An 18,838-nucleotide genomic window follows, 5' to 3' on the forward strand; every position below is an offset into this window, starting at 1 on the left:
TTCTAATATCAGAAACTAACCTCTTAGCCGTGATGTTCTCTAGATCATTCTATAAGAGTAAATTAGTTTGAGTACTTTGTCTTTGAAGGCAATGAGTGAAAATTATGTACTTTTAAAAAAATATATAATTCATTATCAGTGATTAACTTAAAATCTAGTCAGTCTTTGCATACTATCTGCCATGTTCTGTACTTGGCAGTGATAGATAGAGACGCCATCTAGATGAAAATATAGTAATCAGAAAGAGTTTAGAATTGGAAAAGTAGTATTTTCAATTAAAAATTCTGGATTCAATTTCTGATTTGCTGGGATTTTAAAAAAATTTTTTAAACCTCTGTAACCGTAGATCATATTGTTTGGTGTTTACATTTCTTTATCTGTAAAGTACACCACTTCACAGGACATTTTAGAAGATCAAATAAAATAACATGTAAAAGTAAACATCTAAAGATTGAAGGAAAATTTTATGATTATTGTACTAATTACAGTAAATTCTGGTCTGTATTAGAGGCATGCACCTAGGGAGTTAAATCCTTTTGCCAAGGAAAGTTACAGAAAAGGATATATTTAAAATGGGCATATACCTGTAATCCTAGCAACTCGGGAAGATGAAAAACAGAAGGATCACAAGTTCAAGGCTGGCCTGGGCAATTAGTGAGACCCTGTCTCAAGATGAAATTATTTTATAAAAGGGCAGGGGATGTAGTTTAGTGGTAGAGCACTTGGCTAGCATGTTTGAAATCCTGGGTTTAATCCAGTACTGTAATAAGTAAATGAATAAATAAAGATGGGCGGATTAAGATGCTGCATAAGGAGAAAAGAGTAAATGGTTATTACTCTTTAAATGAAATAACTTATTTCTGTCCGAGCTAGATAAAGTATTATTATAATTTACAAATTAAAGAATGAATTGACTTTAAAAACTTAAATTGTATCAAAATTTGTGTAGTGTATTACTTAGTTTAGCCAGAAAAAAAAATGTACAGAGAATTTCTTATTTCTGTTTTTTTAGAACTTTAAACCATTGCTGAAATTTGCAGAATTTTGTATGCCAATGCAGAAGTAAATTTGCTCTTAAAGGAAATAGTGAAATTGAATGTAATACTTTGTTAAGAGTATCTGAATTATTCTGTTCCATCATACTTGTGCTTCTTATTTACATATACATATGTACAGATATGTATATATGGGTGACAATATTTGGTTTTAGCAATTTGAAGCTTTTGGGGGGTGCTGGGGATTGCACTCAGGGACACTCAACCACTGTGCCATACCCCCAGCCCTATTTTTGTATTTTAGAGACAGGGTCTGAGTTGCTTAATGTCTCACTTTTTCTGAGACTGGCTTTGAACTCATGATCCTCCTGCATCAGCCTCCTGAGCCCATGGGATTAGAGACGTGTGCCACTGCACCCCACTGATTTGAAGCTTTACCAGCAAAAGTTATGGTTTTGCTTATTCTCTTGAACACATTTGACGTTATCAGAAAATTTTAAGTAGAAGACCTCTGAGAACTAGGTCAAATTATGAGGTCAGGGATTTGTGCCTTGCACATATGTTAACACGTAAGTAATAAAGCAATTAGCCTTCTAGCAACTGGCAGGATATAAATGTAGTTATTTGCAAATAATGACTTTTAAAAATGGTTCTCAGATACCTAGTATGTCTATAATTTATTATGCTATAGGATATGCAGTCAGTCTGGAATGACCTGTAATTGATTTTTTTTAAAAGAAGTTAACTGCATAGTCAAGATATTATTTGATGGTATTAAATAAATCTTAGTCTATAAACCTTTATTAATGTACCATAAAACTGGACCGGACTTAGTAATTTCTTTCTTTTTTCTTTTAATGGTACTGGGGATTGAACCCAGGTTGTTTACCACTAAGCTATATCCCCAGACTTTTTCTTTTTTCATTTTCAGACAGAATTTCACTAAGTAGTTTACTGCCTTGATAAATTGCTGAGGCTAGCCTTGAATTTGGCCATACTCCTGCCTTGGCATCCTAAATCACTGGGATTACAGGATTACAGATGTAAGACAATAAATAAAGGGGAGGAGATGGAAGGAGAGTTTAATATGAGCTGATTATGGCAACTAGAAACTGGTTTCATTTTTCTAAATGGATGTACTCTTTTTTTCCCCTGCTTATAATACTTTTTAAAAAATAAAGTTGTATCATTTTTCACATTACATAAGAGTGAAGAGAGTTAATCACCATCTGACTCTGAGATTCAATTTAGAGTGATCCCCACTCTAAATTGTTCAAAACTATTGCTCATAGTTTTGCTCCTGGTTTCTACTGATGATTTTTTTTATGTTAATCAACTCTAAATGTTACCTATCTCTGAATGATAGTCTTGTTCTTATCCCCTGAACCTCCCAGTTATTAGTTGCTAATTTTACATCATCAAGGTATTTGCATATTGTACTATAATTTCTTTTTTAGTTTGCTTTGGAATCAATTCTAAAAACTGAATCTAGAAATATAATGTGATTATAGAAATGCTTACTGTAGAACAAAGTGGAATGACCCCACAGTGAAGGAAATATAATCCTATGTACATGAAAACTTCACCAGTTGACCAATTTGGGGTGGGTCGGGGAAGCCTTCACCAGTTAAGTTTCCTAGGTGACAAATTGTAGTAGATGCTTTTAATTTCTTTGTTTCTTTTTTAGTTTCTTTTCCTTCCTCTGAGTTTTTCTTTTTCATTTAGTTAGAGCCCTGCTCTTCAAAATGAGGCATCCACATTAAAAAGCTACCCAACATAATTTTGGGAGATACTAGAAATTATCTGTTAAGTTTTATCTAATTATTTTAGAATGCTTTACAAATCTGCCTACTAGCATAATATGTGTGTTAATGTATAAATAAATGTTAATGTATAGATTTACTGAGAGTATATTCTTTTTTTTTTTTTTAACTCAAGGGTGTGCTGTATGAGAAGGTTCAGAGAATTCATTGGTTTAGTAATTTTCAGTATAAGGTAACAACAAAGTATTCATTGCCCGAAAATGTTATTTTGTCATTCACTTGTGAATAAATTTGACTACAGAGTTCTAAGTTAAATTTTTTTTCCCTGAAGACCTTAAAAACACTTATGCTTGTCTTAACAGCATTCAGACTTGAGTCTGATGTTTTCCTTTGTAGATAAGAAGATAAATTTTAGAATTTCCCTTTTTTCAAAAATTCTGACCTTTTACCAGGAGTTGTATAAGTATAGGTCTTTTTTCAGTTATCATTCTTGGCAATTGGAAAGGCCTGTCTATGAACTTGTGTCTTCCTTCACATCATGGAAATAATCTTATTTTTCCTCTTATTGCTATTGTTTATATTTTGACTCTCTTCAGGAACACCTGTTAGATGAATATTGGACTATCAGAATCTGACTTCCTGGTTCCTAATTTCTCATATTTCCTGTATTCCTTAAGTTTTTATTCTGTCTCATCAAAGATAACCTTTACCTTTTTTCTTTCAATTTCATGCTATAGCCATTTTATTATTTATCTTGCACATTCAGTTTATCTTGCCTTTTGTTTTTAATCAAGAATTCTTGTTTCTGAATCACTTTTTTTTCTTATGTTTTATTCAGGTCTATTTTATAAGAAAGAATTTGTAAGTGCATCATTCTGTTCTGTGAATTGTCTCTATTTCTATAAAGTTTTATTATTTGGGGTTCCCCCCACTACTACCATTTTGGGCCTTCTCTTGTATGCCATTAATTTTTCCCAAATGTGTGTTGGCCTTAGTTTTCTGTTTATATTTTAGGATAAAGGACTATGTTGTTAAGTAATGTTATCTGGCTGGCATTGTTTCTCTGCAGTGGTACAGATCTGTTTGCCCAGCAGTCCTCTGATAAGGCTATGTGTATGTTCAGTATAAGTAAGAAAGTATCTCAAAATGATGACTTTCCCTCTAGATTTATTGGATAGTTTAGTGACCCCTGACACACATGCCAAAGTAAGGAGGCCTTTATTTTGCATGGAAAAGTGCTTTAATATTTAATTTGTATTAGTTATCTTTTCTCCCCTTCTCATCTCTAATGTCTGTTATGCTATTCAGAGTAAGTTCCATTTGTATCCTATTTGTCTCTGAGGAATTGACATTCTCACAAGAAACATACCAGACAAATGTTTCACTTTTAGAGGGCGGTTCTTGGACTTTGGCATGAGGTAAAAGCCAAAACCTGCAAGCTTGGGAAAAGCCAGCTGTCTCAGGTAGCCTAAATAGTGTTTCTAAAGTAATTATCTTGATGATTGCCACTTGGCCTTTTTCTGCTCTTTGTGTTTAGTAAAATGTTGTTTTATCTTTGTGTTTCCTTGAAATAATTGTGGATATATCTAATATCTTGGAGTGTGATTTTTCTTCTTTTATTTGTCTGATTTTTTCCCATTCATTGGTCTTGAATTTCTCAAATTTCTAATGTACTAGTATCACTCTTTTCACTTTACAGCTGTGATATGTCTTCATTTTTTTTTAGTATACTAGGAAATAAATGTTCACTTCACTGACTTGAACCATATACTATTTTTAAGTTCCATTGTGGATATAGTATCTGATCCAGGTATCAAGAAATTAGAAAATGGATAGAAGCCTGTATACCTTAGTCCCATAGGAATTGAGAAGAGAACATGGAACACCATGGTTCTGGGTTTTTTAAATCAGGCATTGTTTTTATTAATGAGAGAAAGAATATGTCTTTCAAGAAGTTAGCGCAATCTTGGGCTCAACCCAGGCAAGCACTGCCACATTTTAGATCTATGACCTTGGACTTGTTACTTAGGTTTTTTTTTTTTTTTTTAAACACTCTTAGCTTACTTTTCTATAACACTGGCAGTAATGATTATCTTCTTAATAGAGTTATTTTGAGGATAAAATAAAAATTGAAATCTAGCATAAAAGTTTTTTCAAAAATTTGTTATTTTAAAATTTTCTCTCTTCAAGAAAATGTTAGCTGCAATTTTTAACCCTTTACTTAAAGAATAGGTTTACTTTCAGAAGAAAGGTTGGCCTTGCAGCAAGTTATTGCAAAATATATTTTCATAATGTGCTTCTTTGTTAATATTAAAAAATGCACATGTAGAGAAAAATTCCCTTGTTATAGAAGATGAAAAATTTAGGTGAAGAAGTTTGTTGGTGGCTTGCTGGAATCAGTAGCAAACATACTTGGACAAGTTAGCTATTCGAGGTTTGTCACTTTTAATCAGCAACTGGGATTAATAGAGCTCTTTGCATGATTGAGTTTATAGGAAGTTGTCAGTAATCTTCATCTCATTGTATCATTTTTCTGTGAGTGCATTTCTGTATAGCCACTTAGAATATGTTAATAATTTCCCTCTCCCATTGATTAATATGGCAGGCAGTAAAGTTGGCCCTACACCCAACTTCTTATTCTGTTACATTGAATTCTCTTTGTTAATTCTCAGTTTTCTGAACTACAGATGTTGATACCACCTTTAATCCTTCAAAGTCTTGTCACTTCTGCCATATGATATCTGTGATATATAACTTTTTATAGCATAAATTAATTTTACCTGTTTTAAAACTTTGTGCATATGTCTTTTACAAAGTCTGGCTTTTTTAGTTCAGTGTTTTGTCTGTGAGGATATTTCCATGGACATATTTCTGAAAATAGTGATACCACCTCAGTAAGAAGCTCAGGCAGGTCCTTCAGGAGTTATTCAGAAGAAAGCATTTTCAATAGAAGACAACAGTTCCATGCATTACTGCCCATGAAAATGTAGTGGAACAAGTTGTGGAAGGCACAGACATCAAATGATTCTTACTCTATGTAGGTCTAGGCTAATATGTGTATCTGTATCCTAGTTTTAAACAAAATAAGTTTTAAAAGCAAAAAATGAGGTAAAAATTTTAAATGGAAAAAGCTTTTAGAATAAGACTATTTAAAAAAAGCAAATACTTTTGAACAGCTTTAATAGTACACTTTTGTTTTAAGCTGTTACTATCAAAGTCAAAAAATGTTAAGTATCTTAAGTGAAACTAGGATTATAGTAAACTAGAATTTATTATTGAACAAAGAATTATATTTGTTTATAAATCTATTGTAGCCCAATTTATAGTCTACAGTAGTGTGTAATAATAATCCCAGGCCTTCACTTTCCCTCAGTGATTCACTCAGATTAACCTCCAGTTCTAGAAGCTCTGTTCATTATAAGTGCCCTATAAAGTATGCCATGTTTTATCTCTTTACTGAATTTTTACCATATCTTTTTGTGTGTGTTTAGATAGAGAAGGACTTGCCTTTGTCTTATAATTGCCTGTAGTATTCAAGTACTGTAACATGCTCTATAGGATTATAGCCTAAAGCAATAGGCTGTACCATTTAGCTAAGGTATATAGTAGGCTTTACCATCTAGGTATGTGTAAATACCTTCAGTGATATTTGCACAATGACAAAATTGCCTAACTTTAATAACATTTTTTTAAGAACACATCTCAGTTGTTAAGCAACATATGACCATATATGTATATGACTGTTACTGGGCTTCTATTTTTTCTTCATTGTTCCATTTCTATTTTTTCTTTTTAATGCCAGCAACACTCTTAATTTCAGTTGTTACCCTTTATATTGATATTGATAAGTTGAAATTTTATACTGAGTCCTTCAGCTTTTCAAATATTGTATCTCTTTTCCTTCTATGACTCCACTTACATATATGTTTGATTCTCACTGTATCTTAGGTTCTTTTTCTGTATTTTCCTTTACTTTTCTTAAAGTTTTCTAGCCCTGCCTTTTACTGTTAAGGCTGCTATTATTATATTGTTTCTAATTTCATTATTTTTTAGTCCAAAAATTTCTATTTTTTAATTTAATTCTCGATAAAACTTGCCTGTTTTTTTTTTTTTCCTCCTAGTGTTCATTCATATGTAGCTGTCTTTTGACAACTTGGTAGTTATTGACTGAATGTCAGTTAGTTGGAAAATTGTAAAGGCTTCCAAAGATACCTTTTTTTTCACAGAGAATTCATCCTAGATGTAACATGGAAACTGATAACTTTTATTCAGTTAGGAACTAAAGTGAATCAAGACTAATTTAAATTTGTGTGTGCGTTTGATTTGTCCTTCTACTATAGTTTAGCTTCTCAGGCTTTCCTATTAAAAGCAAGATGTTCTTACCTGAGTCCCTTTCTATGTCAGATCCTGAACTTTATCTTCTTTGCAATATAAGTTTTCTGAAAACTTTGCTGTACTTGAGAGACCTGCTTCAAGAAGGGTCAGACATCTTCAAAGGTACTTTTCACCAGAACTTAGCCTGTCAGGCATCCTGTTTTTATCTCCAGCCCCATAAAGCCAGCAGAATATTTGCTGATAATTTCCTGCACTGGTGGTGATTCTCATTCTGGGCAAAGCATGAAATCTCACTCTTGTATTATGGCTAGAATCAGCAAATGATTTCTGATAGAAAAAAAGTATCTATCATCTGTTAGCTCACCTTCAGAGCGTTCCCTTTTTGGAATCTTGGAACCATTTACTTGGAACCCTAATTACTTGAGCAGTTCAAAATTTCTTTCAACATATATACATTTATTTTTATCCAAGTTTTCTTTTTTCTTTTTTTTTTTAACTTCTCAGTAGAACTTAGTTCTTCTTAGCTATTCTGTCATATTTGGAAACAGAGCACTCCATGATAATCTTTTTGTCTATTTTAATTATTTGTCTTGGTAATTACTACCCTTAACTGTCTGTACCTAAATTATTTATCCTCATATGTCACCAGTGAAATTTTGCTTACTATGCTTAACTCCAGTACAGCTGTCCATCATGTTATGATGGGATTCTGTCCAGATAAACCCATTGTAAAGTTTGAAAATAAATAAGCATTTAAGTAAAAATGCATTTAAAATATCTGTAGAATATTGGTTGTTTACCCTCACTATTGTGTGGATGACTGAGAGCTGTGGATCACTGCTACTGCACAGCCTCAAGAAAAAATATTTTACTATAATTGCTAGCTTAGAAAAAAATCAAAATTCAAAACACAGTTTCTATTGAATGCTTATCACTTTCACACCTTACTGAAGTTGAAAATCCTAAAGAAGACTATCTTTATGTCCGGTACCCTCTGTATTCACATTGTGTTTTGTGTGTGTTTGTGTATGTATGTCTTTGTGTCTATAATCTCATGTCACCAACTATGGAAGAATGAGTAGACAAAAGGAAAGTTTAGTCTCTAAGATCACAGAATTCCTGATAAAAGCAATAATTCACATTGGTCTCAGCATAGAACTCTTGCTATTAAAATTTATCTTGTTTGTAATCATCCTATAAACTTGTGGAATCTAGCTCAGTGACTCTCCTCGGGACATTCTTCCTGTTGTGAAAGTAAATCATTGTCAGTCTGTTCATCCCTCCCTCATCATATTGAAAGTATATTAGTGGAGTCTGTCTCTACTGCTTTATTATGATCTTCAGAGTAGAAAATGTACTCCCTCCCCTATGTTAGTTAGTTTTCTGTTTTGTTGCTGTAACTAATGTAATAACTAAATGCTTGAAGATAGTTTTTTTGTTTGCTTTTATTTTTTGGAGACATAATTCTTTTGTGTCATCTAGGCTGGTCTCAAACTCGTGGACTCAATTGATCTTCCTGCTTCAGCCTCTCAAGTAACTAAGACTATAGGCACACAACTATCATGCCTGGCTCCTGAAGCTGGGTATTTTATAATGAAAAGAGGCTTATTTAGCTCACCATTTAGAAGGCTGAAAATTCAAGATCAAGTGTTTCTAGCTGTTCAGCCTTACCTTTAGCTATCTGGTTTTGGATCACTTTGCATTTATACTGTTTGGAGTTCATTTAACTTCCTAAATGTATGTGTTTTGTTGTTGTTGTTTGTTTTTTTCTTCATTTTTCAAAATTTTAATTTGTTATATGACAGCAGAATGCATTACAATTTATATTATACATATAGAGCACAATTTTCATATCTCTGGTTATATACAAAGTAGACTCACACCATTCATGTCTTCATACATGTACTTAGGGTAATGATGTCCATCTCATTCCACCATCTTTCTTTTCTTACCCCCGTACCCCATCCCTTCTCCTTCCTCCCCTTTTCCCCTTTGCCTATCTAGAGTTCATCTAGTCCTCCCATGCCTCCACCCCCCACCACATTATGAATTAGCAGCCTTAAATCAGAGAAAACATTCAGCACTTGTTTTTGGGCATTGGCTAACTTCACTTAGCATTATATTCTCCAACTGCATCCATTTACCTGAAATGCCATGATTTGATTCTCTTTCAATGCTGAAAAATATTCCATTGTGTATGTATACCACATTTTCTTTATCCATTCATCTACTGAAGGGCATCTAGGTTGGTTCCACAGTTTAGCTATTGTGAATTGTGGCTGTGTCCCTGTAGTGTGATGTTTTTAAGTCCTTTGGGTGTAGACTGAGGAGTGCTCAAATGGTGGTTTCATTCCCAGTTTTCCAAGGAATCTCCATACTGCTTTCCATATTGGCTGCACCAATTTGCAGTCCCACCAGCAATGTATGAGTGTGCCTTTTCCCCCACATTCTTATCAGCACTTATTGTTGCTTGTATTCTTAACAGCTGCCATTCTGATTGGAGTGAGATGAAATCTTAGATTGGTTTTGGTTGACATTTCTCTAATTGATAGAGATGTTGAACATTTTTTCATATATCTTTTTGATTGATTATATATATTCTTCTGATTAATGTCTTTTTAGTTCATTGGCCCATTTATTGATCGGGTTATTTTTTTTTTTTTGGTGTTAAGATTTTTGAGTTCTTTATATATCCTAGAGATTAGTGCTCTATCTGATGTGCATGTGTTTCCAATTGTAGGCTCTCTGTTCACTTCACTGATTGATTGTTCTTTTGCCGAGAAGAAGCTTTTTAGTTTGAATCCACCCCATTTATTGATTCTTGATGTTAATTCTTGTGCTATAGGAGTCTTATTAGGGAAGTTGGGGCCTAATACAACATGATGGAGATTTGGGCCTACTTTTCCTTCAATTAGACAGAGTGTCTCTGGTTTAATTTCTAGGTCCTTGATTCACTTTGAGCTGAGTTTTATGCATGGTGAGAGATAGGGCTTATATGTTGTTTTTTAATAAATGTATAAAATGTTTGCTGTTTTTAAAATAAATTTGGAGGATTTTCAGACTCTATTTCTTTTTTTTAAATTTTAACTTTTAAATTTAAAAAAATTTCTTACATACATGATATTAGTGGAATGCATTACGATCATAATTATCCACTCACAACACCATTTTTCATAACTCTGTATATAAAGTATGTTCATGCCAAATTATGCCATTATACATGAGCTCTCTATTATTATTATTTTTTTGCATTACAATTCTTAATACACCTTTATACCACAATTTATCATATCTCTGAATGTATTTAAGGTATGTTGATCCCAAATTCTCATCTTCATACATGTATTTTGTATAATGATGAGGGTCTCCTTTTACCATCCATGCTATTCCCCTTCTCCTTCCCTTTCCCTCCCACCCCTATTCCCTATCTAGAGTCAGACATTATTTCTTTAAATATTTTTCTACCTTTTTTGGTTTCTTTTTCTCTTATTTCTATTGGGTAGTGTCTTCCCAGGCTCTTCTGTTTGGCTGTTGCTTGTGGCAGCTCCTATTGCTCTAGCAGGCTGTACGTAATGTAGTTTATTCTAAATCCTTTTGATAAATGTCAGATCCCAAAGTCAGGCCTCAGTGGCACAGTGTTTGCTGAGCATGTAAAAGACTCTGGGTTCAATTCCCAGCACTACAGATATAAAATAAAATAGATGTCAGAGCCCAAACTAGTCCTTCAAGAGAGTTTCCAGACTGTCCAAGCACACAACCAGAATTCTTTTAGAATAGGGTCCATATTGTTCTCTCTGGTACCAACACCTTCTACCAAAATTGTTGAAATGATTTTGTGGCTGAACACTGAATTGGGGAGAGGCTATAGTAAGCAGGTGTGTTAAAATGCCATAATGCTTTCTCACTGAAATTCAGTAGCTTCTTTCTTCATTAAGAATATACCAGTGGCCGTAAGTTTTTTATTAGATTTCAGAGTTCCAAAAAAAGTTGATTCTGACGTTTTTTTTGTTTTTTTTTTTTTTTTTTTTTTGCCTGCTTACTCATTGATTTTTGCAGAGGGATAGAGTTTTGGAATTCTCCACCATTTTTTATCACATCTGTGTGCATATTTATTACATCTCTGTGAACTTCTACCTAGAAAGTTAGGGACTCAACCGTATGTAGAAAGAATATGAATTCATTTATTGATATAGTAATCAGTGAAATCTTCTGGGAAGGAGAGGAAATTTGATGGTGTGTGCATGTATGACATGTTTCTATTTTCGAATTATTTGAATTTTTTCTAATAAGATTAGGTAGCTTGTATGTGTATGACATATATTTGCAGAATATTAATTCTAACATATAAGATAGAAAATCTTGTATATTCTTGATTTTCTTTAATAAAAGCAGGCAATATCACACCTAAAATTCCTAAAACATGTATAGGTAGTCCCTGACTTAGGATGCTTTAAGTTATGATTTTTCAACTTTATAATATTGTGAAAGTGATATACATTCAATACTAATCATGCTGTGTACATTTAGTAGTAACCATTTTGAATTTTGATCTTTTCCTGGGATAGCGAAACACAATAAGAAACCCTCATGATGTTGGGCTGTGGCAGCAAGCCACTGTTTCCATTCAGCCATGCAGGTAAATAACTGTTACTCTAGAGTATACTGTGTAATTAAGCTCTCATGTTCAGTAGCTTAGATATTATTTTCAGTAGTATCACACGCATTTTCAAAAAGTCTATAATATTTTCAATATTTGATGGATTTATCAGGATGTAATCCTATTGTAAGTCAAGGAGCATCTATATACAATAGAATATTGAAGCAACCCTTTTTTGTTGATGTGTAGATTGATTGATAGGGGAAAAATATCAGAAATGATCACTGAAACAGACATTGGGAGATCATTTCTTTATTCTTTATACTATTATTTATCTAAACCGTTCAGTTTCTGTTAAGTCCATTTCTGTTTTCTTGATCCTCATTTATAAAATTCAGGCTTGGACAGATAGGTAAGACCTGTTTAAGCCCTATAATATCTGAAGAGCAGCATGATTCTGTGGAAAAAGCATTGCCAGATAAATTGTATTGAACCACTTTTTAATTATCTTACTGCTTAAAATAAGCTTTTGGAACTGTCTAAATCTATTTCCTTATAATTGAGATTATCACCAGCCATCCCATAAAATTACCAAAGAATAAAGTAAGTTCCTAATACTTTATAATACAGTGGCCAAAATGTAGTTTGTTCACCATCATTCTTCATACCCTATCTTTGCAATCTTTTTATTCAGTTTGCTTTTTGTAGTTGATTCTGTCTTGCCTCTTTAGAATAGTGCTGCAGTAAACATGTGAGTGTTTCTAAGAATATCCCCGATGTCATCACCCTGTCTGTTTTTGTTTTGTTTGTTTTTTTTGCTGTCTGCTTGCTGATTATCCTATGATCCCCCTGTTCATTGTATTGTGCTTCGAGCATATCACATGATAGGAACTCTTTAGTATTTGAGTTGTAAATACATTTGGGTGAGTGCATTAGTATAGAAGCCATTATTAAAAAGGGAAGGGACAAACAATCTAATTATAAAGAAGTAATTTAAAAATTGTTCCACTTGAAGTTTTCTTTGATGTTGTACCTAACACTCTATTGAAACCAGTCCCCCAGTCAGTCCCTAGTATTCTTATACTTAACATTCTCCATTTTAGTATATGGCATTGTCATCCTCCCAGTTCCTTAGGTCTCAAACTAGGATCTATCTTTGATTTCCCCCTTCTTTTAATTTTATTCATTAAAAATTCTGTTAATCTAAAATATTTGCTTCAATTGAGGGGAACCTTTCCCTATCTTTTCTGGTATATCATTCATTATCTCCTCAGAATACTACTCTTAACTTCCTAATTAGTTTTCCTGCTTTTATTCCTCCCTATCCTTTATTTTCATGAATCCTTTGTTCTGAATTAATACTATATAAATTACAGGGTTTTTTCCTGTTTTTCTTTTGATACTAGGGATTGAACTTAAGGGTGCTTAAACATTGAGCTACATCCCTATCCCTTTTGGGGGCAGGGTCTCCCTGAGTTACTTAGGGCCTCTGTAAGAGGCTGAGACTGGCCATGAACTTTTAATCCTTTTACCTCAGCCTCCTGATCTGTGGGATGACAGGTGTGCACTGCCATGCCTGGCTAAATTGCACTGTTTTTCCCCTGAGTGAAATTTTTCTGTGAAATCAACGACATTGGACTCCTTTTTCTTGAAGTATTCTCAAATCCTTTCCTGCCCCAGGACATTTGTACTTGCTGTTCTTTTTTCTCAGTTACAGATATCTCTTGGCATTTCTACCTTTTCTTATTTTTGGTTCTTCAAGGAAACCTTGTTACCCTATCTGAAGTAGCCTCTGTGCTATTTAATTGAAAAATTTTTAGCCATTTCATAGCAATTGCACCATCCTCTTTTAATTTACTAGTTTCTTATCTAGCTTAATATTTATTTAGTTATTATACTTTTTTTCACCAAAATGTTTCTTGAACTTGAAGAATATATTGTAATATATATATTAGAATGTATTATAAAGCTACTTTTAAAAATACCAATAGATGAATATTTTATAATGACTTAAGCAAATTTTTTTCCTTTGAAAAAATTTTAAATCAGGTTTTGAATCAGCTGTTTTCTTGTTTATAAGAATCAGATGAATATGTTTTCCTCACTTATGTATTTCAAAACTAAGTCCTGGGCCCACTGATTTTGTGCCTTAAAAATAACTTATTTCAGCCAGGCAGGCGCAGTGGCAAATGCCTATATTCCCATCAGCTTGGGAGGCTGAGGCAAGAGGATCATAAGTTCAAAGCCAGCCTCAGCTAAAGTGAGGGAGCTAAGCAACTCAGTGAGATTCTGTCACTAAATAATACAAAATAGGGCTGGGAATGTGTCTCAGTGGTTGCATATCCCTAAGTTCAATCCCCAGTACCCTCCCCCCCTCTGCCCAGGTTTCATACTTTTACTTAGTATTTTATCCAGTTGACTTATTTTGTCACACTCTTGTAAGAGTTGTTTTGACCTGCAAATTCAGTTTTAAGACGTGAATTTTTTTTGCACATACTTGAAGTGCTATAAAATTCAGAACCATTATATAGAGGTTTTTGTTTTTCCTCTTGATTTATGTGTTTTTGGCTAAAAAGTAACTCAGAGTGAACTTATCTCCTCCACTCAACAGTTATGAGGGAAGCATACATATTTTACACATCTGGAAATGAAATTTTACCTTTAAATACATGAGCAAAAACATGATTTATTGTAAAACTCTTGTGCTATAGCCTTTTCCCCACTTAGAATTCTATAGTGATTATTTTCTTTTTCTTTTTTTTTCTTTTTTTTAATTGGTTATTCAAAACATTATAAAGATTGCAGAATCACATCGGTTACACATCCACATTTTTACATAATGCCATAATAGTAACTGTTGTATTCTGCTGCCCTTCGTATCCTCTACTATCCCCCCTCCCCTCCCCTTTCCTCCCCTCCCATCTTCTCTCTCTACCCCATCTACTGTAATTCATTTCTCTCCTTATATTTACCCATTCCCCTCACAACCTCTTATATGTAATTTTGTATAAAAATGAGGGTCTCCTTCCATTTCCATGCAATTTCCTTTTCTCTCCCTTTCCCTCCCACCTCATGACTCTGTTTAATGTTAATCTTTTCCTCCTGCTCTGTTTTTAGTTGCTCTCATTATATCAAAGAAGACATTTGGCATTTTGTTTTTTAGGGATTGGCTAGCTTCACTTAGCATAATCTACTTTATTTTTCTTAAGGCTTTTAGCAGATAGTAGAAATATGAGGCCATCTTGATTTTCTTTTTAAAGAATACATATTTGTAATTTTTTTCATTTGAATTTCATAAAAATGTATTTCAGTGGTGGTTTCTGATTTTATTTGATTATTGAAAAGTTCAGTTATACCAACCAAGTTCTTTATTCAGTTTAAGAGTATGCTTCTTTAATATTGGATTTATTACTGCTTTTTCATTTGCTTTTGATAGAATAATTACTTGCTGAGTAATTCTGATTTTGTTCTGTCTTCAATATTTTTTATTGTTTTATCATTTTCTCTGGGTTTTATACTGATGTGATGTTTTTCTCCAGTGTTGAATTTCTTCACATACAGATTTTAATATGCTTCTTTGTTTATAGTTTTACATGTTTTTATATTTTCTTTAGCTCTTTTATTTCTCAGTGTCTTTCAGACAGCTTTTTTCAGTCTTGGTTTTTTAATCTTATATTTTTCAGTAGAATAAAGAGAAAGCAAAACTTTCTCTGCATTTTGGTTGATGTCCTTTTTTTCTTTTCCTAATATTTTCCCCTCATTGGAGGCATGTTATTTTCTTCACTTATTAAGTTAAAAGCTGGTTCTTCAGTCTTAAATCCTTTGGTAGGAACGTAATCTTGAAACACTATGACTTCTATAAAGTATGGTATTTATGTAGCTCTTTAGTAGACTTTTCAAGTTGCAAAACTTCATCTTTTCAGTAATATTCTGACCAGGTTATAAGAAAACTTTATGATATAGTACATCTCAGTGAGAAGCACTCTGATAGAGACAGTCTTATCAATGAGCCTGTTTGTTAGAGATAGATGTAGACTTTTGTAGAAATCTTCATGAAAACTGGAATCTGACAAATGAGTAACTATTTATAATGATAACTCCTTTGGTTTTATAATGATAACTCCTTTGGTTTTCATTTGACAAATGAGTAACTATTTATAATGATAACTCCTTTGGTTTATAATGATAACTCCTTTGGTTGTAACTCCTTTGGTTTTCATAAATAGCTCAAGGAAAAGGTGAATCAGATATCAATATCATTAAAGTTTCATGATGTGATCTTAACTCTTAAGCTATGTGGGCCTTGTTTTGTGAATTTTATATATATATATATATAAAATTAAAATGGACATATATTTATATAAATGCACATATATTTGGAAAACTTTCTTGAAAAAATAATGTCTTATCTATAAAAGGTTTGTAGATTTCAAGTGTCATATGTTACAAGGCCTTATGATTTCAGTTCTTAAAAATTATTAAAATTATTTGAAATCCTTAGTCCTCCAAATCTAATTTTGAATTATTACTTATGTATCTTTCTTCTTGATTCTGTCAAACTTTTAAGACTTTATTTTCTTTGTAGGTAGAGTACTCAGCTGTGTGGGTTACTGCATAAATCATAAAAGACTATAATAAGGTGATAATGTCTCGGGAACCCAGCCCACCTCTGCCTGGAGATATGTCCACTGGTCCTATAGCAGAAAGCTGGTGTTACACACAGGTATATGCTCTTAAAAAAAATTTATGTCTTTTATAAGTGTTACAGTATCTTAAGAACATTATTATAAAACACTCTGGCATAGTTATTAGAAGGGAAGGAAGAGTGAATCATATTATATTTAACATATGACGAGTTAAAAGCATAGAATCATTATAAAAAGTGACTTTCTGAATCTCTAGGTTAAAGTAGTAAAGTTTTCCTACATGTGGACCATTAATAACTTCAGTTTTTGTCGAGAGGAAATGGGTGAAGTGTTAAAAAGTTCAACATTTTCATCTGGCCCAAGTGACAAAATGAAATGGTAAGATTTTTGTTTAGTTTGGATTGTTTTTTGTTTTTGATATGATTATCAGCTCATTATAGTTTCTTGTTATTGTTGCTTTTAAGGGGGTGGCTGTTAGTATGATGTTATATTAAATTGGTAATAAGTTCCTAATGGTATGGAGAAATGTAAATAACTGAATATTTACAGGAGTGTTATTTGTAATGTTAACAGATTACTTCAGTATTGCCTCTCTTTTGCATGCTTCAAGTATAATATTCCTCCAAGTGAGCCTATTGTTTTATTTTAGGTGCCTGAGGGTAAACCCAAAGGGATTAGATGATGAAAGTAAAGACTACTTGTCCTTATATTTGCTTTTAGTCAGCTGCCCCAAAAGTGAAGTTCGAGCAAAATTCAAATTTTCTCTTCTGAACGCTAAAAGGGAAGAAACAAAAGCAATGGGTAAGTGATTTGCAAATCCAGTGAAGAAGTCTGTGTAGGGCCCCCTCCCCCGACTAAAATCTACCTAGCCCAAAACATTTAATGTTCATTTTTAAGTTTTAGCACAAAGCCGTAGTTGTTTTGCTAAGTCTTATACTTCATAAGACCTAAAAGGACAGTTAATATTTTTACTTCTTCATGTCTTGAAATTACATTAACTTGTCATTTGAAAATATAGTTGGCTGTTAGGAAAAAGTGCCTTGTTCAGTACCTGGCAGGTATAATAAAGTGTTCAAGAACTACTTCTCCCATTTCTTTTTTTGCCAGGTAATAAAATCTGGCGAACAATGCAGAAGAGATGGAATGCCCCAGTATTTTGTCACTAGAATTTTTTTGAGCAGTGAACTCAATACTGACCAAAAGAAAATCAGTTCTTAGAATCAGGAACTATTAAATTCAGTCCAGCATCCATATATTGTCACCTGGAGCTTCATAATAAAATAATAATAGAATATTATAGAAAATGTAGTATGTGTAATAGGAAAATATCTCATGAATTGATACATTAAAATTTTAAATATTTTCTGAAGTGAATCATAGTGAGTTACTTGTAACTCACTCAAAAAAATGTACACCTTTTAAATAGTATCTTTTATTATTGAAGGAACATATATTTTCACAAATGTCTGCATTTAAGATAGTGGAGTATTTTGGTTATTAGATTACTGGTTTTCTGCCTTGATTTTTTTTTTTCTCCATACAAGATGATGAATACTTTCTATAAAGGATCTTGTTTTTTCATAGTACATACTTGTACAGTACTGTAGGCACTTGAAACATTTATTTTGGATATTTATTCATAAAATTATACTAAAATCATCTTTTGAACTTCAAAAGTTTTTTTATGGGATGAGATAGTTATGTCTAAAGACTTAGTAAATACTACTTTTATCTTTTTTCACCAGTTTATGGTTTTTTTCTGTAGTTTAGTAAAGCTTAAATCAATGGGATGGATATGCCAGGAAAGCTTAAAAGATTTTGAGTGATGTAGAGTATACGTTTTTAAGGGGAGAAGCAGAAACAAGAAATATGTTTCTAATAAAGTTCTGATATTAGATAATGAATAGTATGCTTTTCCAACATATTTGGTTCTATTTTAATTTAGGCTCAAGATTGTTAAAAAGATCTCCATGGGATTCTATTTGCTTTTCTTCTTAAGAGATTCAGAGTCTGAAATTGAGCTCACTGATCATGACCAAAATTTGAGTAGCAATGTGATCTGTTTTCTCAGACTCAATACTTAATGTATGAACACATATCTAGAATTTTATGATGCATGTATTAGCCAAGTGCTATGTTTGTATATTTCATTTACCTTTGCTATCATTAAAAAAATGTCTCTTGGATACTTATTTTATTTAAATTTCTGTTTTCCACCAGAAAGCCAAAGAGCATATCGATTTGTGCAAGGGAAGGACTGGGGATTTAAAAAATTCATTAGAAGGGATTTTTTGCTTGATGAAGCTAATGGTCTTTTACCAGATGACAAACTTACATTATTTTGTGAGGTGGGTATATTTTATATTACAAGAAACTCCATGGTTATATTTGGTGATGTGGTAAATATATAAACTAGATATATATATTAGGTACTTAAAAATTAAGTAATTGATATAAGGTTTCATTTGTAAATGCTTGATCAGAAAATGGGAATTAAATTAT

The 18,838-nt window shown here is 32.6% G+C and overlaps 1 protein-coding gene across 2 annotated transcripts in view; it reads left to right on the top strand.

The window, feature by feature from the left end:
- Spopl (speckle type BTB/POZ protein like) overlaps positions 1–18,838 on the top strand; it is a 57,323-nt gene that overhangs the window by 21,129 nt on the left and 17,356 nt on the right. For both annotated transcript variants that reach the window (XM_013366147.4, XM_078017327.1), the window contains exons 2-5: positions 16,276–16,413; positions 16,593–16,714; positions 16,986–17,137; positions 18,557–18,684. In XM_013366147.4, the coding sequence (XP_013221601.1) occupies positions 16,336–16,413; positions 16,593–16,714; positions 16,986–17,137; positions 18,557–18,684 (480 nt within the window). In that variant the 5' untranslated portion in view covers positions 16,276–16,335. The remainder of the gene's footprint in view (positions 1–16,275; positions 16,414–16,592; positions 16,715–16,985; positions 17,138–18,556; positions 18,685–18,838) is intronic.

This window comes from Ictidomys tridecemlineatus, chromosome 7, assembly GCF_052094955.1.
Source record: "Ictidomys tridecemlineatus isolate mIctTri1 chromosome 7, mIctTri1.hap1, whole genome shotgun sequence".
NCBI classification, from domain to species: domain Eukaryota; kingdom Metazoa; phylum Chordata; class Mammalia; order Rodentia; family Sciuridae; genus Ictidomys; species Ictidomys tridecemlineatus.